Source organism: Taudactylus pleione, unplaced genomic scaffold (assembly GCF_031769625.1).
Source record: "Taudactylus pleione unplaced genomic scaffold, aTauple2 ptg000089l, whole genome shotgun sequence".
Classification (NCBI taxonomy): Eukaryota; Metazoa; Chordata; class Amphibia; order Anura; family Myobatrachidae; genus Taudactylus; species Taudactylus pleione.
The window spans coordinates 12,709,304-12,735,010 of record NW_028284491.1 but is presented as its reverse complement, the minus strand read 5'-3'; the positions used below and the strand labels follow the sequence as shown (position 1 = coordinate 12,735,010).

The following is a 25,707-nucleotide window of genomic DNA, read 5'->3' as shown; positions in this document are numbered from 1 at the left end:
TTGTCTAGACTGTTCCCCTTTGTCATTGCATCCTCAGCTGTTACGGATATTAGCTGCTGTACATTTGGGTTTTGTTGGTGACATTTTATCATTTTTCACCTTCAAATGGAGCAAAATGTATTTGTTTCAATACTGTATATAGCAATAGCTACATAAATGGAAAGATAGAAGGTAGGTGGATAGATAGATAGATAGATTTGAGACAGGTCGATAGATGTTAATAACTCGGAAAGAACATTTGGATTAAATCTGATAGTCTATGTATATATATATATATATATATATATACACATTACATATGTGTACTTTAAATATTTGTACTATGTATATGTATATATATTGTACATGTACATAGTACACACGTATAACTTGTAAGCCCACACTTCTATAATATATACCTTACTGAATTATGTTCAATATCAATTCCCATTTATATATATCTATATGTATGTATGTATGTATGTATGTATGTATGCATGCATGTGTGTGTTTGTGTAACCTACACACATATTTATGTTCACACACAAACACATATGCACACACTTATATGCGTAATGCACACAGGTGTATATGCTTATAACTCAAATTCATATATATGTGTGCGTATATATATTTATATATATATGTGACGAATGAATGTATATATATATATATATATATATATTCAAACATATATGAGAATAATAAACGCCCTGTCTTTCAGCAGGTTTAGTGATTGCAGTTATGTATTATTTCATGTTAAAGACATCCATATTCAGACCAATCCACACTACATGAAACTAAACGATTTTGCAACAGCTGTTTAATCCCTACTTATTTACAATTTGTTTTATGAGAAACATGACCCTATAACATCATTTTATACATTCACACAATGACCTTAGTCATCTACCAACTCGTTTTACTGGATGCAATCGACGGTATTTTCTGCTATGCAATTTTGTATATTTTTTGGCATATTAGTGAAGCTCTGAGATCATTTCTCCTCCCATATAAAATAAATAATGGTATTGTAAGAAATTCCAGTATAAGCCACAAGACAAGGACTGTCTATGTTTAAACCCCTGCAGGATAGGTGCACCATAAAGGCCACTGACATTAGACTACTGTGCTGCCGACCACATGTGAGCTGCAATAATACTTTTAGTAGTTTAAAAAGAGGTGTCATTTATTTATTTTACACAGAATGATACATGCATGTAACATTACCAATATCTTGAAGTCTTTATTCATTGACAATCTGATCTGTGATTAAAATCACTTTTTGTTTTTTTTTATAATTAATAATATATTTATGATCCTGTATACCTCAGGTGAAACATTTGTGCTTTTGTGTATTACAATGGTCGGATCCCAATTAAAATGAAACCCAATCTATGAGGTATATTTACTAAAGTGCGGGGTTTTAGAAGTGAAGATGTTGCCCATAGCAACCAATTAGATTCTACTTAACATTTATCTAGCACCTTGTAGAAGTTAATAGCTAGAATCTGATTGGTTGCTATGGGCAACATCTCCACTTCTAAAACCCCACACTTTTGTAAATATACCCCTAAATCTGTATATAAATTAGAACTTGTCTCTTAAAAAAAAAAAAAATCATTTTTTTCCCTACGCGATTATGAAAAGGAGTAATTACAATGGTGAAATAAGTAACAAGTTGTAGCTGCGATCTTTGGGCCAAACTATCCGAAAGTTAAATTCTGATGTACAGTATTGCACTGATCCACAATCCAGCCTGGATATTCTTGTGACAACATGGGGGCATTTAAAAAAATCCACAGCCCCTCCCATAACACAGTGATCCCAATGAGGCTTAGAGTGGCGTTTACAATATATAACATTGCATTCACTCGCACTCACACAAATACCATACACACATTTAAACTCAATCGATTAGTGAACATCACATTGCTGATAGAATATATATATATATATATATATATATATATATATATATATATACCGAGAGAGAGAGCGTTATGCATTGTACCAGGTAAATTCTAGTATATACATGTTTATCAAAATGTGTATTTGGTTTACAAATCTAGGTACGTGTTTGCAAGTGTAGTTTCATGTTATTCTATTGCTCTCTCACTCACCATATGGATACATATGTGTGGCCACATGCCAGCATGTCATGTCAGTTTGCTTTCACTTATGTGAATGATGTAACCCTTACTTACTTACTTCAGCGTGCAAACGCACACAACTTTTTTGTTGATTGTTAGTTATTATGAGTGTAAAACAATATTTATTTAACAACAGTCTAGGAAGGAATACATGGCTGGTTTCTGTGCTAGGATTCAATATCCCAAATGAAAAGCGTAAAAGGAGGATACATAAAAAAACCCAGGCATTTATACACACACACATTGACACTGTCATACTCTTATAACCACACATCCATTCCAATACAAATAACACGATTCATGGAAACTTCAGCCACTGTCTTCATTGTGATTGGCGCGTCCTCAATGTCTCTCAAATAATGGCATAAATAAAGTCTGTTTTCACAGCTGCAGGCTTTCTTAAGTCATTGATCTAGCAAAATGAAGAGATCCATTTCTCCAATAGTTACTTAAATAAAAAAAAGAGTCTTTTTTTTTCCTGTCCCTTCATGGTTTCAATGGCACCAAGTGCTCCTTACCGAGCACCTTCTGTTACCTGGTAATAATAATGTACATGTACAAATATGTAACAGAGAGGGCTTAAGCTCTGACTGAAGCCTCAGAGCGCAGCCATGTTTCCAGGAGCCTCTGCAGGACACTCAGCTCAGGCGAGTACAGTGCATGAAAATGGCTCAGGCAGCAAGTTCACAGTAATGGATTCCCAGAAAAGTACTGCAGCCGGTCCCTGCTTAGCTTTTTCTCTTTCATTCTCCTGTTTTGAAACCATATTTTAACCTGGCGATCAGTGAGATTCAGCATTCTAGACAACTGAAGCCTCTTCTCTTTATTTATATACACATTGAAGAAAAACTCTCTCTCCAGCTCTCGGATTTGAAATTTAGAGTAGGGGCACCTCTTCTTTCTTGTGCGTGGGGCACCTTAACGATGAGAAAACAAAAACAACAAAAAGAGAAAGAAAGAAACACGGTTAAAAACACAAAACAAAATAAGAATAGAATTTTTGAAGAAAACTCAATGGTCAAAGCTGAATACCTTATTGTTCAATATACAATTAACTAATCACATTCAATGTCATTCCTTTAGTGTATATATGTATACACACACACACACACACACACACACACACACACACACACACACACACACACACACACACACACACACACACACACACACACATGTAAATATAGTTTAACTCAGATATCAGGGCATAAACGTCAACGCAACAAATAGAGTACATTGCCAATGCAACATGCATAGCTTTCAATGAATATAACAGCAGAATAACATGAAGCCTTCACACAATGCACAATATTGGTCTGTACACTGAAATAGCTCTGATTTTATTTTTAGCGGTCCTCGTGAAGACTGCATGATCACGAATTGTGTGGCTTAACACAGGGCACAGGGAAAATATTGTGGCTGCATTACTGCACTAAAGCCATCAGTGTGCACTGCAATCACAGCAACATAATCATTTGTGAAAAACAATGATAATTGGAGTTATCTATATTTGCACAAGATACATATAAAGCAGGGATGAGGGGGAGGATTTCTTTGTCCTTTTAATGAAGATAAAAATGAGAATCTGACATGCTGTGCACAATTCTCAGTCTCCACTCTAATAAAAAAGGGATGATTATAATATGACTGGTATATAGTGCACCTAAGGAAGTATGAGGTACATCTTCCACATGTGTAAGAAATAAGATTCTACGTGAATCAGTATGAAGTGAGAGCACAGCAGGAAAGGACTGTGAAATGCAGGCACAGGAAACAGCCAAGGTTATTTTCTGCCCAATTGCCTTTCACCTCCAAAGCGCCCAAACAAAAAACGTCTTAAATGCCCCTCAAAGTTCATGATCAAAGTGAACGTTTAGCACGAAGGCTGCGATCTGAAGGGTAACAAACACAATCCCTAAATTGCAGCTCCATGAATAAAATCTGCCTTCCTTTTCTTTCCCCTTATATAACAGTCTCCTCTCTTTCTCTCTCTCTCTCCCCCAAAGAGCTTTCCCATCGTAAAAATCCCCCTCTTGTTGGAAGAAAGAGCTTTTGTAGGTTTAATAAAATCCTTTGAATGCTTATAAAACTCCACATAAAAATGTGACCGACAAAACACCGGCTAACCCCCCTGCGCCTCCCTGCTCCTGGCTGTCTGGCACATTGCGCACAGCTCTACCTACTGGAGTTGCTGCCTTTGCTGGGCTCCTTGTTGTTGACAGACAAGGATGAGGCGGAGGAGCCCGGGTTGGTATTTTCCTCCTCGTCTTCTGGGTCCAGCCCTTGGTCCCCTCCGGATGGCAGAGCACTAGTTTGGGGGTCACTTTCCAGCTTGCCATCGCCCTTTGGCGCACAGTCCTCTGTCTGGTTCTCAGCCCCACAGTACGCATTGTCAAAGAAGCGATCAAATCCCTGTGGCAGCACTGTGTTTTTGCTCATGCTGGTGTAAAATCCTGTGGAGGGATGGTTGGAGCTGGGTAGGTGATGGTGATGGTGGTGGTGATGGTGGCTGTACACGCTTTCGTTTTTCATTAGCATTTCGGTCATGCTGGAAGAAGGAGGGAGGCACTCTCTGTGCATCAGATCCTCAGCTGCAGGGTAGCAAGAGGCGTAATTGCTCCTAGGGTGCCATTTACTGGAGGGGTCTAGACCATAGGAGACCTCCCGCACTGGCTGGGAAAGGTTAGTGGAATAAGGGTAAGAGATCTGGCGAGAGGGGGCCTGGGGTAAGAAGGAGGACACAGTGGAGAATTCGGGGACATAATAGGTGCAGCTGGGGAGGTACAGGTTGGAAGTGCAGCCTGCCCGGTCTCCAAATTCTGTGCTCCTCTCTTTGCGCGATTGAGAACAAAAGTTGCTCAGGTTGACCGAGTTAAACATCTTTCTCCCTTTCTGGCTCTATAGATAGATGTTTTGGAGGCGATCTGCAGAGGGGGAAAAATTTGGGAAGGCAGGATGACGCGCTGTCCGTCTTAGTCTCTCCCCAGGAGCACGTGATGCCCTGGTAGATATCGCCATATATCAGTCCCGAGCACTTAGAGGCGTAGGAGGGTTCACTTAGGTAAGATCTGAGAGAGGTTCAAAAACGATTGGTTTTCAAACACCGCAGAAACATTATGAAAATCAATTGCAGATTTGTATTCATTTTTTTCTCTCTCTCTTTTAGGCACTCCCCTTGTGTGCATTCAAAAGGAAAGGCAGTGTAAGGATCATTTCAGGGGGTGGCTGTGAGGGAGGAGGGGGGGGGGGCTTTTGAAGTTTTCAATTTGGTCTCTGCTTTCTAGATTTTGCTTCCCTGTCACGGGGATTTGCACTCACTAGAAATAGGTCAAGTCTTATTTTTCCCACCTAATGCTTCAACTTTGAGGGGGGACACAGTGCAATGCTTTTCTGGAGAGATCAAATGCATTTGCTGGGGGGCAGACAGGTTTTGGGGTCAGTAAGTCTTTAAAGATTTGTAAAATCTAGCTTAACTGCAGAACTTCTACATCTGTATATTATTGATCTTACATAGAATAGGGATATTCTCCGAGAGAGAATAATTAACATGTTTCATCCAATAACAACTTGCCTGCTTGTAGGTATTGCTTTATGTCAGCTACAGGATAAATCAGCACACAGGAGGTATGGACCTCCAAATAAGCCAGGCTTAACATGACAAAATGCGGAGATTCAAAGTTCAGGCACACCTCGCATGGAGCCAGGGCAGCTCTTGTCCATTCATATTACACGGACTTGTAAAATAACAAAACGTTACTCAACATTACTCTGACCACACTGTGTGGTAAATTAAGGACATTGTGGGTCAGGCAGGTATCAATGGTGAAGTGGAAATGCGTTTTACTGATACTAAGAACAAGTCATGCCTGTTAGCAGTGCCCTACCTGCATATAGAGCTAGATAACAATACAAGACCACCGTAACATAAAGGTCCATTATTATTGATGCCTAGCACTGTGATAATGCTGACATCTATACTGTTTGTCTATACATCTAAATACAATCACTAGACATATAAATATATTTCATGGACATTTTCAGTTACAAACAAGGTGGAAACATCAAAGCACCAGATCCACAATGTTGTACAAAGCCCCGAACAATACGTTCAGCAAGCTCAGGACCAGAGATAATCAGGCTGCACGCATGTCACAAGCCGCTATATATATATATATATATATATATATATATACACATATATACATATATATATATATATATATATGTGTTTGTGTGTGTTTGGGCATGTGTATATATAAACACACAAGCCGCTTTTATATATATATTTGAAACACATATATATATATATATATATATATATATATATATGTTTCGTATTCAGAAAAAAAGGTTAATGAACAATATTATTTTGTCTGTTTTCAAACCCGTCAGCACGCTTAATGTTTTCTAGCAAAAATGTGTTTTATTGCAAATAAAAATAAATGAATACAGAATGAATGAGTCTCTATATTAATTTTGTTTTGCTCTTATATAATTATGCAGCAATGCTTTGTCTTCAGACCAAGAAAACTACTAAACTATTCCATATCATGTATGGGTGAGAGATATCAAGGGTCTCTTATTCTGCATCACTTTCCTTGCTAAAAGAGAACATCCAGTTTTAGGAACGATAGATTAGATAATTAGATAGATAGATAGATAGATAGATAGATAGATAGATAGATAGAAAGAAAGAAAGAAAGAAAGAAAGAAAGATAGACTGATAGATAGATAGATAGATAGATAGATAGATAGATAGATAGATAGATAGATAGATAGATAGATAGATAGATAGATAGATAGATAGATAGATGTGCAAATATGTTTAATAAATCAACATCAGATTTCGATGTAGCCAAAACATGTTCAGCCTTGTAAATGTAATACTCTCATATATGCTAAGTTACAGAATAACTAAAAAAGTCTCCAGTAAAATTATATCCAGCTCGGAAACATTTACAGATTTTGAATATTAACATCGAATACAATCTAATAAAAGCATGAATCATAATAATAGCATTGAGAAGTTAATAAGAGAAATATAGCCTGGGAGCTTCCCTGTACTTCAGAACTTACAATGTTATTCTTACATTTATTATCATATAATACAATTTCTAGAAAATACATTTTTCAGTGCAAACATTAATCAAGCAGGAATTATCAATTCCTCATTCGCAGCCCTGACATCATTCCATCATAGGCCCCTCATCTGAATTATTGGGGTTTGCAATTTACCTGTTTTACACTGGAAACGTCGCCCGAAGCGCACAAGTTTTAATTAAAGTGTCACTCGTGGTTTTACTTGGCATGTGATAGACCTGATACAAACTAATAACCTTAAGCTATTGTTTATGGGAGTCGTTACTTCTTGGAGTCCGTCATCCATTATAACACAGACAGCCACAACATCGAACATAATGTACAGGGAACCTTAATACATCAGACTATATATATATATATATATATATATATATATATATATATATATAGTACAGAGAGGCTTGACAGATCAGGCTGCATATGTATGTATTAATCGATACCTACATATATATGGAGATATATGCACATATGTGTATATATATCTATATACTCACACTATTTTGATTGTGGCTTATTAGATATATGCTATCTATATATATCTATATCTATATCGGAGAGCTAGATGGATAATTAGACGAACAGACGGAGTTTTGAAATCACGGCACATGAGAATAGGATGTAAATTTCAGCCTCTTCTTCATGCTTTTAGACCGTCTTTGTATTGATGTTTTCCAGTAAGGACTGCACTAGAAATTGGACCTCATGTTATAAGTGCAGATCACTTAAGCCTGACCGATGGTTTCTTGCTAAACCACGTAAAGAGTAAAGATTTCAGAGCTGACTGCAACGTTTGCTCCAGAGACAGCTGGGGACTCAGAGCACTTGAATTTGACCAATGTCAATTTCCTGACCATCATAAAACCTTGAATAGAGCAGCAGTCTAGGATTTTCTTTTGGTCCCCCCACCCCCAAAGGCTAGAGTGAGACAACTATAGTCCTAATTCACACTACAAACACACACAATCGAATCTTTAGAATCCGTGCTGCACTCTCTGTTGTGCCGGTAGTATATTGTTTTAAAGCAATCTTGAAAGTAAAATAATATATTTCATGAAAGTTCCCTGCTCTCCATCCGAAAGTGCACACGACTTTCTTAAACTATATGAAAGCTCTATGCTCTTTAGCCGAACAGATAATATTGTTTTCATTCAATCTCTGTAAACATATGTTAATGAATCTCGCTATTCTCGACAAATCTACACAGATGGAATCGTAAAAAAGATGATAAAACCTTGAAAATAATCTGATTATCTGAAAAACTAATGGGACTTCTCAGATAGGCACGTTTCATGCACTGTTTCATATTTATGAAATGCTCTGATTTTATGCGACAAAATTAATCTTAGTCTGCAAAAACAATTGATAGTTACACATTGCTAAATTACTAGATTGCTAATTACTTAAATAAAATGATATTTTCTATCTATCTATCTATCTATCTATCTATCTATCTATCTATCTATCTATCTATCTATCTATCTATCTATCTATCTTTTAATATGCATCGTACTCAGCTGTATAGCAAACCAATATTTCAATATGTTGATTTTCTGTGACACTTTTCAAATGTTGAGTTTCCCCATTGTGACAACTACTGTGCATGCAAAATTCCAGAAATCAGCTGCATATATCTTAAAGTAGAACATAAACAACAATTATGTATTTTATTTCTTTACCAAATCAGTTTATACTGAATGATGTCACCCAGGCTATTGACATGACTGCAGCTTCCCAATATTTGTGAAGGTGCAGCATGTACACAGCTGATATGCATGTGCAGCAAAGCCTGTATATATTGTTGCATAGCTGGCTCCCTGTCCAGGCAGGCACCCTACATTCTAGGCTGGGAAGAACTACAACACTGCAGGCAAAAATAAGACCTGTTTGTAAATATTTGTGATTTTTCTCGATCCAACAACTTTGAAACTGCGAATTCTTCCGTTTTATGACTTGTCTGTCAGATGCTTTTAAGTAGATGTTTCCACCACCAATCCAGTGCCGTAATTACTTCCTAAGTATGAGTCTTGGGCACATCAAAACAACTGCATCCCGCAGCAATAAACAAAGATTACTAAATACAGCCTGGGTGTAAAGGAAAACCAGAATTGCAGCAAAATAGCCACAAGTGGCAGACGTGTAGAAAATATTAATGTCCTTAAATGTCAGAGATACATTTAATTGGATCTAGGCCAGACTGCTAAGGGGGGGGGGGGAGAGAGAGAGAGAGAGAGGGAGAGAGAGAGAGAGAGAGAGAGAGAGATATGGCGATGCATGATGGAGAGGCGAGATGTGGGGATTAGGCAGAAGAATGGGTAAAATGGGAGTGGAGAGAAAAAGCAATAGATCAGAAAAAATGAAAAATAGGGAAGATGAGGAATTATACAGATAGGTGGATATGAGGGACAGAGGGATTCACGAACAAGAAAATGGGGGAGAGAGGGGGAGAGAGAGAAAGAGAGAGAGAAAGAGAGAGAGATATTAAAATGAGAAAGAGAGAGAGAGAGAGAGAGAGAGAGAGAGAGAGAGAGAGCGAGAGCGAGGGGGGGGGGGGGGCAGAGAATGGTTCTATGTGGCCTTGAGCCGCCAGTTTAATATCATATGGAATCAATTGAGATAAAAGCAGGCAACTTGTATCCCAGAGCCACACGCGAAGCAGACCTTATACCAGGGTGGGATTGCCGCTCAAATCACCAGATTCTTCAATGGGCGGAGTAGAGCTTCTCATTTTTGTTTAATTACTTAATTCTACAACTACAAACATTGCAAAACGTTGTTAATCTTAATAAGTTGTTTAAAGATTCTTTAAAAGGAATGCTGTGACAGTAGCAGAAAAATAATTAATAAAAACGTGTAAATAGCCGCAATGAATTAGTGGCTTCAATTAAAGGAACATTTCTGGTAGGACAAATGGATCATACCATGGAGACTGTCTCACTGCTATGTGGGGACTAGTTCGCAGTACTTAGTATAGCTGTTTATTTATTTTTTAAATGTCTCTACATTTTATGGGAAAACGCTCCTGGATTTAAGAATTAATAAATAATTTAAAGTGACAAAAACAATTCAGTAACCTCAAAAATATATAAACATGCAAAAACGGCTTTTCCAATATTTACTTGTATAAGCACTAGTGTACATAACTACAAATCTGTCTATCTATCTATCTATCTATCTATCTATCTATCTATCTATCTATCTATCTATCTATCTATCTATCTATCTATCTATCTATCTATCCTTTAGAAACCCACACCAATAGACAGCAAGCACGCACAGGCACACATGATTAAACTATTAAATTTATTTACTCCTAGATTTTAAGAGTATACTTTAATCCTTGGGAATCTGTGTCAATTAGAAATTTTATTCTTATACTTAGAAAGAATTCCTGCTCTTTAAATAAAACATATCGCTTTAATTAATAAACAAATGGAATCATATTTCCTTTGGGGGTAATCCCATCTCTTAATCCCAATTTCCTGCGTTTAGTAATGGTCAGTTTGATTGTTTAACCCCCTCAGCAATGACAAGTTGCTGTATATTTTGTAAATTGAGCCCTTCCAAACAAAATTGGGCCCTTCGGTGAGACTGCCTACCTGCTGCCATTCACTCTGCTAGTGATCTGGAGAACTGGAATGTTTTTTTTAGTATTGCGTTAAATGTATAGACAAATATATATCCCATAGAAGTACACGAATGCAAATAATATTCACGCAGAGCAATGATGTCGCGTGTATATCTCCTGGTGTTGTCGAACAACAACACCCAGCAGACTGTCCATATCATGCTGGCTGATATTATACCTTATCTAATGATGGCGGGGCATTCTGGATACTATTGTTACACCACACATAAATAGTCATAGATTCACAGTAATTATGGATTATTCCGATTAATTAATATGATACATAAATACTATACACGTGATTTTAGTGCAATCCATCGCATAAAAATGAGAATTGTTACTATAGATGCGTCACATACAATCTGGCCGCCTTTACACAATGACCAGGCTTTGACGCAAGCCACATCCTTTAAACTTTAGTTGTAAATATACAAAATCTCCATCTATGTGCCAATTACTTTCTACACGATGGGAACCGAGTCACCTATTACATAGACCAAGGACTGTAATGCAAGAATTTCAGCAACACATCTGGCAGGAGTGGGATATTACGGCACAGATTGTATAGATTAAGTGTAGCTTTTGAGACTGTCCTGGCCAGATCTGTTCATTAATGCCATGTACAAGACAGACAAGCCATGCACTAACAATGCCCTCCTTTTAGGAACGAGGCGCTTTAAATCTACCTCCCCTGTTTGAAATGTAATAAAGCAGCCGCAGATTTCATACAGACTAGTCACTTTGCTATTTAGTAAGGGGGCTTCATGCTCTGTGTAATCAGATTAGTGAAGGATATAGTAAAGATTAATTCAGAAGTATAGAATCACTGCTTCCATGAAGAAATTGCGTTTCTGGAAGACCTTGCTTAGGCCAAGGAGAGGCTTTTATAATTTACAACTTAAGTTTTGTTTTGTATGGCTGCGAAAACGTAGAGCGACCACAAACTGTCCCAATGCATGTCCTAATTATAACAACTGTAACTTTGCTGACTTCTGACATTATTAGCTGGGTTATGCTATGTAACAATACATATTTATTTGTGACCTAAGAATAATGAGAAATGCACTCTCCAGCCACCGTGAATTCAAATGACCAATTACCTAATATCTGGCAGATACCTATAATCTTATTCATCTTATTACTAAAAACAAAACGTGTTTGATTATCCTCTCCTGCTCTCCAGTCTTTATTCTCTCTCTCTCTCTCTCTCTCTCTCTCTCTCTCTCTCTCTCTCTCTCTCTCTCTCTCTCTCTCTCTCTCTCTCTCTCTCTCTCTCATATCAATCTATGTATCTAATTTATTGAAAGATAAAGGACAAGAGTATGTGTATGCATTTTTTTCTTACCGATTGCTCTGCATGTAGTATGTATTCTGCAGTGGATATTATACTGCACTGTCTAATTGGGATTTTTTTTCTGGGTGACGTTAATATTCTTTCCTCCAGAGCAAACGTGCTGCTTGCAGATTGCTGAAAGAAATTCCCGTCTGAAGACTGGAGCTATAAAAAAAAAGAAGAGAGAAAAAAAAGAGAGAGAGAGAGAGAGAGAGATAGATTATCTCCCATCCCTATAGCCCTTGGCCTCTCCACAACTTCATTCCATCTATTGGGTTTCTTGTGCAGAAAAAAGTGGGACAAGCAGTAGAAGCTTATTGCAGTGTTTATCAGAATTAGTAAAGCATTTCCCCTTCAGTCTTGTTGTGACAAAGGGGTGAAGATGGAGGACCATAGCATGCCATATAAGGCAGGATGCTAACTTGACCTTCACTTTGCAACTTTGCTCCTCCCACCCAGACAGACAGTTGTAAACACAAGTAGACAGCAGGCTGACAAGATTAGCAGATCCTCTGCTCTCTAACTACATGGTCATCAGGAAGGTGTTACCATTATTACATTTATAGCTTATTGTTTCTGTCTGCTAAAGAAAAAAAGCAAACACCAAAAAATTGACACCAAACTTTTTGGGAAGGCAAAAGGGAAATAGCTTTTCTTTTAGGATGGGGGAGAGCAGGGGAGAAGTGGAAAGCTGGGAGAGTTAATGTATGCCAGATCTCAAGGGGTGGGCTGATCTGCCACATCCGGAACACTCTGCAAAGGGGAGAATGGGAGTGGAAATTGTAGTGAGGGATAAAGAAAAATAAAACAATAATCCCTTCTTTCCAGCCAGTGATTTCATGTGTCTGCACCAGGAGCACAGCTCCCTCCTTCACAATGCACCTTTTTGTTGAGAATTCCTTAAAGTCGACATAGCATCATATTCCGGCCCAGGGGCAGGAGACATTAAACAGAATTCCAAATCAATCTCAATAAATTGGTCAGAATGCCAATCAGATTGTAGTCTGTGTATCTATCTATCTATCTATCTATCTATCTATCTATCTATCTATCTATCTATCTATCTATCTATCTTTCTCTATCTATCTATCTATCTATCTATCTATCTATCTATCTATCTATCTATCTATCTATCTGTCTGTCTGATACTTTTCAAATAATGAGTATCGCCATTGTGACAACTATTATATATACAAAAATCAGGAATAAACTGCAAATATCTGTGAATGAATTGAAGCAGCAATATAAATACAATTATGTATTTTATTTATTTGCCGATCCAAGTTGCCAAATCTATCTGTCAATCTTCTATCTATCTATCTATCTATCTATCTATCTATCTATCTATCTATCTATCTATCTATCTATCTATCTATCTATCTATCTCATATCTAACTATATCATATCTATCTATTGCTATCTATCTATCTATCTATCTATCTAACTATTTATCAATCTATATTCTATCTATCTATCTATCTATCTATCTATCTATCTATCTATCTATCTATCTATCTATCCATCCTGTTGTGGCCTGAAGAACAGACAGTATAAATATGGATAGAGGATACAGTGTAATATATACCATGCATGACATGCATATTTTATAAATTCCTGTTTTTAGGGAAGGGGGAGGAAGGGGGCATTTTGTAATTCACCAATCATTCTCTCATATAGCACAAATACAAATGGCTAATAATGCTAATTATTTAGACTTGTTTTCTTTACATGTAATAAATATCGCACATGGACATGAGTAGTGATTGTATATAACAGCCCATAGCTATTTTATAACAGGGATATTTTACATGCAGATATGTCTTAAATAAAAAATATTCCACTGCAAACCGTAGAGCTATTATCCAATATATCAGACTGTAAAATAATTGTTCTAGACTGCCGTACTATATGTATGATGTAGAGAGACGTAGATTATAAAGAAGTACATGATTAGACCGTACGGGTAGCTGGGACAGAGGCCGGATCCATGCACACATGGAATGTGCAGACCAATTTCACCCACTAGGAGTCCTGTTCTCCTACAAAATGTGTTCTCTATTCTGACTGACCAGCAGGAGGGCAGCTTATAAACAACGGTTCAGGATGATTAGATAGATAGATAGATAGATAGATAGATAGATAGATAGATAGATAGATAGATAGATTAGATAGATAGATAGATAGATAGATAGATAGATAGATAGATAGATAGATAGATAGATAGATAGATAGATAGATATTAGTTGCTATTAATTATATATAAGGATATTCATTCTTGTCAGCGTTCGAGATTCTGCTATCAAAGTAGGTGATAGATAGGTAGATAGAAAGATTTAAGATTAATAAATAGATAATTAGGTACAAAGATAAGTAGATACATAAATAGATAGGACACACACACACACACACACACACACACACACACACACACACACACACACACACACACACACACACACACACACACACACACACTTACCATAGATAGAATGTGCTTAGACAAAAGCAATATTTTATATATGAAGGACTGACTATCCAGCACGGCTGACAGCAAACTGACTATTCATAAGTGAAAACCGGAAAACTCGTGCGGACTAAAATAAGATACAGATTTAGCCTGGGTAATGCATTGCAATTATAGAGTTGACAATCAACTATACATGTGTAAATATATTTAAATATGCATACATATAAAATATATCCACATACTGCAGGGAAACAAATGGATAATGTCGGGTAGCACTACATAAACAATTTGTGCTGACGCAATAACAAGAATTGAAATATATCCCAAAATAGTTAATATCTTTATGTCCTATCTGTTATACTTAGCTAAGATGTTTAGCCATGAAAAAGTGAGTGGAGTCCATTTTATAAGATATATAGAAAGTGGACGGCACTCCCTGCTGTACACACACGCTCACAACAGCGTATCACTTGGCTCAGCTCTTTTATCAAGAGGTCTGTAACATCTATTTATCAAGAGCATCTGTAACGTTGACAAGTGCCGTCCACTTGTTCTGTGTGATAGTAAATACACAGAAGTGCCGGGCATAGGTTGGTTCATATAGGGCCCATTTTTAATTATCGCATTTTGCAATGCGATCAGGGCATCCAGTACCGCCCATGATCGCATTGCAAAATGCGATCATAGCAGCCGAATGTATGAGCCGGCACATGCAGGGTGACAGGCTCCGAAAAGAGCCCGTTCCAGCGATGTGGCCGGAGGCTGCTACGCATGCGCAGTCCCGCGGACTGCACATGAGCGGCGCCCATTGTCGGCGGAGGGATCTGGAGGATCCCTCCGCTGGCTGAAATGCGGTATGTTCCCATAGGCTACAGCGGCTAACGCTATCTTCAGAGGATATTGATGCATTTTCAGCATCGCATCCCCCATAGAAACCTATGGGGGAGGCGGCTGCCAGCTGGAAGGGAGGGATCGCAGCAGGTATCAGAGATACCTGCTGTGGTCCCTCCTTCATACATCCAGGGGATACCCTAATATAGCTATTAGTATTTGAGGTAAACCCCAGAAATGTACCTCTTAATTCCCTTTGATAAAAAGTGAAAAGACGGCACTCGGAGACTGTCACCCAAACAATTTCAGTATATTTTAAGATGACATGTCAGGCGACGTTTCAGGGTGCAACCCCCTTTCTCAGGCCCGCACCACAGATACCAACAAACATGTGTGTGAGAGTAAGAGTATGAATTAAAAAAATGGACACAAACTCAATAGTTAAAAAAGCCCAGGTGCCGGAGAGAGTGCATATATATATATATATATATATATATATATATATATTATATATATATATATACATACATGCAGAGATAGATGGAGGGGGAGAGAAAGATAGAAAGAAAGATAGATAGATAGATCGATCATAGGTATATAGAGAGAGCTGAGCTCAAAGTAGATCAAAGTTAAAATATATTATTCTTATTATTAGAGGTAGTATTAGTAGTAGTAGAAGTACTATTACAACTACTAATAATAATTGCAACAACATATTTTGAACTTCTGAATTCCTGCCCTTTTCTGTTACACTTTCTTTTCTTTTTACCAGCACGATGCCACATCCTTAATTAAAATTATTTTTAAAACAAAGCAGCTGGGGGCGCCTGCTGCATGGTAAATATGTATCACACTGTTTTTAGTAAAAGAAAAGTAAAAAAAAGTGACCTAGATCCACATTGACAGTTTCTGGAATCTGACCTGATAGGAGGATATACAATAAAAGAAAATGATGATGAATGTACCGCTCCGAGGTATAAAGCAAAGTCTAAGTACATCTGCTGTAATAGTTTCATTATTTGTTGCTACAGTGCTAATTAATCCATTACTGCTTTCATCCTGTGGCTTTTTTTTCTACATAAGAAAAGTATGTAATAAATATATAAAATCATTAATCATCCGTAAAACGTTCCAGTGTTGGCATGAAAGCTTGCTATCTCTAGGCCGTACATTATACTGCAATAGTGGCCAACTCTGTGATTACTTATACAGTACATGACTGCTAGAGGGGGCTACAGGTCTTCTTAGACCCCTGATGGGAAATTGGCTAATCAGAGTGATTTTTGAATTATTTTTCAGATAAGCATTGTTTACAAGTGAGTAAAAGTTATCTATATGCAGTTACATGATCGGCAAAAATCACTACCTACTAAATAAACAGTTTGACTTCATCACACCAGATGATCCTGGAGTCAATGCAGTCACTGTATTATTCAGAACACATTGGTGAGGGTGAGGATAGCAGTGTAGTGGAGCATGTCCTTAGGCCTCACGGGCACTTCAGAAGTAGGTGATCTCATACTTACCACGACCTTCTCACTTTAGATATGGGGTATGAGTCACGTTGCTAAAAGGCCAATAAAGTGACATATGTTATTCTCAGATAATCGCTAAAACGCTGATTCCTTACTCACTCTTGTGTTAGATTAGACAATTTACAGTCAGACGAAATATGCTGCAATTTGCAGTTTACTTACTAATGTGTGTCTGAGTCCCCGGCGACTTCAGTAAAGCGACAATAATGACAGTGCAAAATAAAATTATTACTCTGGGATAAGTGAAATCATATACCATACCTTAACACGCCAAAAGCAAAAACAATAGGAAATAAATGAACACTGCTTTAGTAAATACAGTGCTACATGTACGTCTCATTTGTGGGTTAGAATTTCATTTAAATTATGCCAAGAAAGTAATTAATAAATAAATAAATATAAAAATATGATGGGAAAATGATTATGTAATTATTTTAATAATATGGGGCCCATTTATCAATGGTCACATACCTAAGTACGATCTGGGCAATATATCAGATTATAATCGGCTAATCAGAAACATGGCACCATCATAGAATATAATAATAATAAGAAGAATAAGTGCTATTTGTAAACGTAGCTGTATCACTAAAATCTATAGTCAGAATTTCAGAATAAAACACAAATAAAATGTCTTACCAATACGGTTTCTTTATATTTAGCTTCTCTTAATATATGAGGTATATTTGTAAGCACAAATACTCGTGCTATTAAAAATCGATTTGACGCGCAAATTTGCGCATTGTCTGATTTGAAAGATAAGGTGAAAATGCAAATCTTCATAATTAAGATACGGTATTTTTAGAATATTAATCTATTCATAAATAAATGAATGTCAATCCAGTCCAGACCTTGATAAATCAATTTATTGTCTGTAATCACATAAAGTACATAATTGTTGTTACGTAGTAAGCACATTTAACTTGGCTATATAGAGATCAAACGTGCCTGGAGCATTATGTCCCTACCACAACGCGTGAGGTAGGAATCGTGTCAACATTATCCCTTAATAAGACCCTAAATTGAATGCATATGGTAATAACAAGACGACCACACCACAGAGAGCTACAGACCTGCATTTTATTTTAGCATACTGAAAGCGACATCATAACTCATGTCTCTCTTAACAGATTGGGTGCTGATAAGATTCAGAAATAGTAACCAGTTTACGGATTACTTTTGCAAATGCAAAATAATATTAAGATAAGGGCTTTCCAGAAAAAAAACATATGGCAGTGTAATTTTTTTTTTAGATCAAGATCACATTGACATACAAGATCCCCATACTGACAACAGCCGTGAGCAAGCTGTTTGTACTGCAACTTCAGCAGTATAGTCTCTTATATTTAATTGCATCTCCCCAATTGATCTGACTTCCAGTAAAAACAGGATCCCCCCAGGATTGCATTAAAACACAGCATGTCACTGAGCTAGCAATTAAGGTGATTTGTTCATTGGGTGTTGCAATATACACAAATGGGGTGTTCATTATTCACTCTGCATACGGTTTCTCTCTGCTAACATTTCTTATGAGGGGCCAAAAAAAACAAGCAGTGTGGGCTAACATAAAAAAATAAATGATAAAAAACAGCCCCCATTCAGTATATATTTTTTTCTCCTTAGGATCGACTACATCCTTTGCAGATCGTAAATAAGAGTCCTTTAGCCAGTTCTGCCCGGCCATGACCGTGAACGTAAAGGGAGCACGTGGTGGTAATTTAAACATCCCAGAAATTGCTGGTTTGCAATAAAATTAATCCCCTTTGAAATAAAACGAATGGAGCAAAGCTTGCAGTGGAGAAAACCCCACACAATGCTATCTCCTCCTGATTCCCCTTTCATCTCTGTACTTAGATTTCATATATTTTTGGGTTTTCAGGCTGCTAAGTGCATTATAATTCTGATAACATTTTGTTTGGATTATAACTGTGTGCTAAGCTCCTCTATTCAATTTGCATTATTTGTAGCCCAAGGTACTCAATAAACATTTAATGACAGGTATACTTGACAGTTAATATCTAGGATGTTTTCTTCTTGTACACAAACACACACACTTCCTGAACACACAGACACACACTTACTGGAAACACACACATACACACTCACACTTACTGGAAACACACACTCTTGCTGGAAAACACACTTACTGAAAACACACACACACACACACACACACACACACACACACACACACACACACACACACACACACACACACACACACACACACAACACACACACACACACACACCTGTGAACAAACAATTACTGGTAGCACACACACAGATATACACATGCAACACCTATTGGGGAGCACTTACTAGAAACACACACAATTATCTAGAGACAAAAATACACACGCTGGGAATTGCACACAATGGAAACATACACACTTACCTGGAAACACGCGCTTATTTGAAACAAACACACACACACACACACACACACACACACACACACACACACACACACACACACACACACACACACACACACACTCACACATACGTATTTGGAAACACACACTTGTAAACTCATACACAACAAAAACTTTGAACTCACAGATAAACACGTTGAACTCACAGATAAACACGTTGTGTAAAATCATACCTACACATCACACACTCACTCTATAATGGGCTGTATATCACTCTTTAAGCAAGATTAATTAGGTGTCAATATTGTCTGTTATAATTCTTTCTTTTTAAATAACCAATTAAAACTTATTTCATGTCCGCATAAAGCATATTGTATGGCTACAATCTAAGTTTAAAAAGTAAGTGTATTCAATAATATGATTATATGTATTATTATTATGTAAGGGTCAGTACAACGAAGAATATCCATTAATTCGAAAAATAAACTTTCTAAATAAGATTAGACGGAGAACAGATTATTTAATATAGCGTCGTATCATATATTGATAGCACATTGAAAGGACTCACGATTCAGGCGATAAAATAAATATATACATACACACAAACATACATACCATAAACATATATGAATATAAAACATGAAATGCATTTGGATGTAGTGCTGCGTTTAAAAAATGAACAAAACAAACAAGGACTAATTCGTTGCTCTGTATGCCAGCAAATAAGTGCACATGCTGCAATCTATAGACACAGTGACAATATAATGCAAAACTGTCTTTGGATATTAGTGAAATGTCTGTTACTATTAGTAGGCGTACGCTACTTTTTCGTTCTAGAAAAATGAGGGATGGTTTCAGATCATTGCAGACAGGGGTCCTTCATTTTCCCTATATCCGTTCATGTGTATTAGAAATAGCACCGGTCTCTGACAGTCATTTGGCAGCCACCATTGAAGCAGGGAACCTGCACCAGATTTATGACCAGAGAACATGTTTGTCCTTTGGATACTGTATTTTTTGCAGGATACAACTGGAGCAGTACTCTGCGCCATTTATTGAATAAAAAAGATGATGAAAGAACCCAGACTGGTGCTAGTAGGATCCACATTGTGTGTTTGGAATAACATATTGCATGATATGACACAATGAGCAGACTGTTTGTCCATTCCCTTCCACAAGTACAGAACAGAGTTCATTCGAGGTAAGGGCTGTAGCCATCCTAACAAGGATAACAGAGATCCGTTTTGTTGACATTTCAGCTGTGTATAGAACAAGTACTGATGATGCCAGACCATGGAAGTACTATGAGAAAGTCACCCATAGACCTGCGGAGGTTTGGGAAGGAATGTGTCACTCACTTCTGCATCAAACCCCCAAATCTGTCCATCATCACCTCAGCTCAGTGTTCTCTCCATTCCCCTTCATGTATGTTTCTGGTGTGATACTATAGTCATGGAGATACTGGTATAGGAAATCATCACGTATTTCCTCTCAGATCTGCTCAATGTTCAGTTCTCATTAAGATGACAGTGGCAGAATAGGTGGTTGTGCATACATGCCCAGCTACAACAAGGCAGAGGCAGCAGAGCTAGAAAAAAGACATCGCCTGTTCCCTCATCATGAGTCTCTTCTTCTTCATTCGCCGGTTCTGGAACCAAATCTTCACCTGCTGGTCACTGAGGCTCAGTCGGTCAGACAGTTCTCTCCTACGTTGTCTAGTGATAAACTCATTCACCATAAACTCTCCTTCCAATTCAGCCAGCTGGAGCTTGGAGTACGGTTTCCTCTTCTTGCGGGATCTCGTGTGCATGGGGTACCAGGGAGCCCCTATACAAAATGTTACAACAAATAGGATGTTCACATTGGACATACAAATGAACTGATGATGTAAGTCATTACACATAAACAGAAGTACAGTCATGCAAATATCTCTACTATGAAACAGTACATCAATATACCAACATATACCAAGTGTGTGTTTGAGTGTGTGTGTATATCTTCTATCTATCTATCTATCTATCTATCTATCTATCTATCTATCTATCTATCTATCTATCTATCTATCTGTCTGTCTGACTAAAATCACCAATACTAATTTTAAGTCACAAGATGCATTAGTTGTCACACATACATGGGTAGTCAAAGTCAGATTCGACTTACTATACACAGTGACTGATCAGACAATGGACGCTCCACATATGTGTCAGTCGCCTATGAGCGACTGGAGTGTCCCGATTTTATGAGATATTTACATGTTTATGGCTCCAGCCCTCCTCTGCCTTCTCTTTCCCTTATAAAACAGGCATCACCTAATAAACCATGAAGGTATTTTAGTGCTACCCCTAGCGGTGTTGGTCCAGCACCAGAGGTAATCCCATGCAGGATCCCATCATGGTGTCAGGGAAGCTGAGCCCGGGGCCATGCACTGTGCAGCAGCCGCGTCACACACACGCTCTTACCGCTGGCAGGGAGGCAGCTGCTGGCCGGGTTACCCGGGGAAGCCATGGTCACCGCTCCATTGCTCTGGTGCTTGGGAACATCATTGATGAGGGACGAGCTGGAGTCAGACTCTAGAGACTGGCAGGACGGGGGGTCCTGGGGGACGGGCTCTGCGGCTGCAGCAGCGGTGCTGTAGTCGTACTTGTGGAAGCTACTGCTCATCCCACTGGGGATCCCGCTGTCCAAGGGCATTAGCACATTGTCCCGCAGCCGCTCTTCCCTCTTCAGGCTCGGGCTGTCGGGGCACGCCTCCCGGTAGTAGCACTTGGTCTCCTCCACCCGTGCCAAATCGCAGGCTCTGCTGAAGGAAGGGTTAATGGAGACGGGACTGCTGAGGTAGGGCTGGGGGTACCCATTGCAGGGCTCTGCGGATGCCCAGGGCAGGGAGCAGACATTCTCCCTCCTGGGGTAGGAGAGGGAGGGCAGACCAGGTAGCTGGCCCCCTGAGGCCCTGAAGTTGGGGAAGTAGAAGGTGTCCCCGGTGTGGATATTGACCAGAGGTCCCACAAAGCCGGGATTCAGCAGATTATGCTCTCCCATTTCCGCGGGCCAGGCCGGCAGCTTCTACTTTATGGCCATCTGACATTAAACATAGTCAAACCTAGGGCTGCACGCCATTGGCCGGGGCCCGATCACGTGGGCGGTCGCTCGCGACGCTGGCGAAGCCCCGCCCTTTCCCTGGTTACTGAGCACAAAACAAAACAGAGAGGTTCTCTCCCAGAGCATCACCCACATGTGTCTTCCCCAGTCTTTCCCCTGCACATCGCATTAATAACCCTGAGTGCTGCAGCTAAATAAAGATAGCAAAGATTGGAAATGTGTCTAGACTTCCATCGTGTCAAAAAATAAATATATATATATATATAAATGGAATAATTAATTATCTAATTAGCTTAAATATAATTAGCTCCATGTCCAGAGGCAGAAAGCAAGTAGGTTTGGTTCAATGGCAGGAACAAATGACACTATAATATATATATATATATATATATATATTATACACACACACAAACACAGATATAATAATAGTCTACGCACACTCAAACGTGTAGACATATACATTCACACATTCACACAAACTTAATTTGTATATCTGTGTACAGTATTATGTGTGTATGTATATATGTATACATTTATCATTTATATATGTACATATATATATATATATATATATATATAGTACATATGTATTTACATCCAGTAGACAGTTTGATTAAAACTACAATATTATTCAGTGTATAACTGCGCATAGATTACAGAGAATGCATGTGTATTACTCATATTTACAGTCAATCATGAGTACATTGTGCAGCAACACAAAATGTTATAGTCTCACAAATATAGTAGAAGCACAACAATGTAAATGTCCATGACAACTGTGTATGGGATTTATCACTTTATTGCATGATTATTTTGGTTATCTATAGCGAACCTTGGAACATTTTTGGGAAATAACTGGGAAGAAAATCATGTTAATAATAATGTTAATAATAATAATAATAATAATGTTAATAATAATAATAATAATAATAATAATAATTAGATTATATTATACGTGTGACTTATAATAGAATTAGACATTATAGCGGTACTGTACACTGTTGTCCGTAAGCAAAATTGTGCTTTATCAGTTAAATAATTTATCATTTATTCAGCCAAACCCGGTGATTCCAATTTTCTTAAGGTTGGCTCCTTATCACGTAAAAGAGTCTAATCATCTATTTTACAGTAACTGCGGAGAAATCTAAAGCTAACAACTGATATCAAATATAACTGATCATATAACTAGCAAATATGTGAAAAATACATCACACGAAACATACACCTTTATCTTTCATTCTTTCAAAATAATCGACACACTTATTCAAAATGGTTCGACCGGTAGATCTGATTATCTTACTGTATGTCAGGTTACTGTATTGATATAATCTGCAATTCATACAAATCAGTAACATATACAGACAATGGAACAACTAAAAACAAAGTCGTATGTCAATCATATTAGATAAGAAATAATTACACCTCTAAATATTAGTAGTTTGACAATACACTTATAGTAATCTATATTTTAGTTAATCAATTCCTCGTTTATTCAAATGTTATGCCTTGTGTGTATATATATATATATATATATATACATATCTATATCTATATATATATATATATATATATATAAATATCTAGGTGTGGATTGTTATATATATATATATATATATATACACACATATCATTAAAAGTAAAATATAATAATATACATGCTACAGAACTGTTACTAATGTTTCAAATTGAATGTACATAGGTAAATAGTACATAGTTTCACCATTACTTAAACTTCTGACTAGCTGAAATAGATTTACAGTTTTGGCAGCGGAACTGTTTCTATATCCTCCTTTTTTTCAGAGGAAGAAAAAAACAACAACTTGCAAGTTTGTCCTTAAAAGGCAATTCTCTACTTAAACATGTTCTCTAACAGAGATAGATTCAGCATTCCAAGCAGAATAAAGCACACTGATAGCTGCAGAGTGGCTACACTTTCCCTGTAATGTAGGACTGGTCGCAGACTTTCAGACACATATTAAAAGACAACAAAGATATGAAATTCTAAAGACCCAGTTCAAGGTCATTGTCTAGGGTTATAAAGGGAACCCTTTGTATGAGTCCTGAATTTCTGCATCAGCCCTTGAGACAGAGGAGGGGGAGGGGGCAGGGTTGCAAGGGAGGAATAGCTTTGAGCTGTAAACCTTTATTGATCAAGGCTCCACTTTATTTACCATCTTTTGTTACCCCCCTCTTTCTCTTTATGCTGCCACGAATTCCTCTCTTTTCAAAGCAAAAAGGCAGATATTCCACTAATGCTAATGGTAAAAGTCTCAGTCATTATGGCACTGTATGCGAGTGCATTGTTGATGAAATTGTATTTTATTTGTTAAATAGATATATATTAATCACGAATGGGAAGTCACAGATCACAGGAGGCAGTTTCTTAGTAATCCCAGCGTTTTAGTTTGCTTTGTTGTGTTATAGTGGCAGAGCTAGAAGCAGATGCACAGACATTACCCATCCCCCTCTTTCCGACCTCACGTATCCCGTTATTTTATTGATTTTATTTTTTTTCTTTCTTTTACATTTTTTTTGAAGGAGGAACTCGTTAATTCTGCTTCTCATTGAAATCAGTGGGAATCCTCTCTGTGCTCTTCCCTGTTGGGATAGCTGTCCAAATACCCCGCGATCAGAGATATGCCAAGTTCCACTCCTCCAGCTAAAAATGTACAACACAGCATGTTTTCCATTGGAGCCTGGCCAGTGAGAATCTGTACACGGAGCTAGTTACCTCGGATCTGGGTTCACAAAAAAGCATTTTTTTACTTTTGCAATTAGGACAGATGTGAAAGAATTGCTGACTATTGCATTTACCCCATACATGGGAGTATAACATGACAATAGCGGGAAAGAACTGGGAACGTCATAGAGTGGGGGATAGTGTAACTGGGACAGGTAAGGAGGAAGACAGAGGTGAATAATGTCAGCGTAGTTGACAGGGTGCATATATACATACTGAGAGAGAGGGGGAGAAAGAGAGAGAGAGAGAGAGAGAGGGGAGGAGTGGGGGATATAAGATAGATAGATAGATAGATAGATAGATAGATAGATAGATATAGACATAGATATATAGATATACAAACAAAGACCAAAAACTGTGGAAATTAAACAGCTGCACCGGGTACCAGATACAGATTCAAATGCACATACTGACAAACCGGCACTCCATAGGCGCTGCGGAACCCTTGTGGCGCCATATAGATAA

The 25,707-nt window shown here is 37.8% G+C and overlaps 2 protein-coding genes across 2 annotated transcripts; both read right to left on the bottom strand.

Annotated features, from left to right (window-relative positions):
- Positions 1 to 787: 787 nt before the first annotated feature.
- Positions 788 to 5,336, bottom strand: HOXC11 (homeobox C11). The gene is made up of 2 exons (XM_088469289.1): positions 4,319 to 5,336; positions 788 to 3,049 (listed from the first exon to the last, which is right to left on the bottom strand). The coding sequence occupies exons 1-2, from the start codon at positions 5,013 to 5,015 to the stop codon at positions 2,817 to 2,819; spliced, it is 930 nt and encodes a 309-aa protein (XP_088325415.1). The 5' UTR covers positions 5,016 to 5,336; the 3' UTR covers positions 788 to 2,816.
- A 12,542-nt stretch (positions 5,337 to 17,878) lies between these two features.
- Positions 17,879 to 22,455, bottom strand: HOXC12 (homeobox C12). Its single transcript, XM_088469288.1, has 2 exons — positions 21,863 to 22,455; positions 17,879 to 21,230 (listed from the first exon to the last, which is right to left on the bottom strand). The coding sequence occupies exons 1-2, from the start codon at positions 22,440 to 22,442 to the stop codon at positions 20,992 to 20,994; spliced, it is 819 nt and encodes a 272-aa protein (XP_088325414.1). The 5' UTR covers positions 22,443 to 22,455; the 3' UTR covers positions 17,879 to 20,991.
- Positions 22,456 to 25,707: the final 3,252 nt, after the last annotated feature.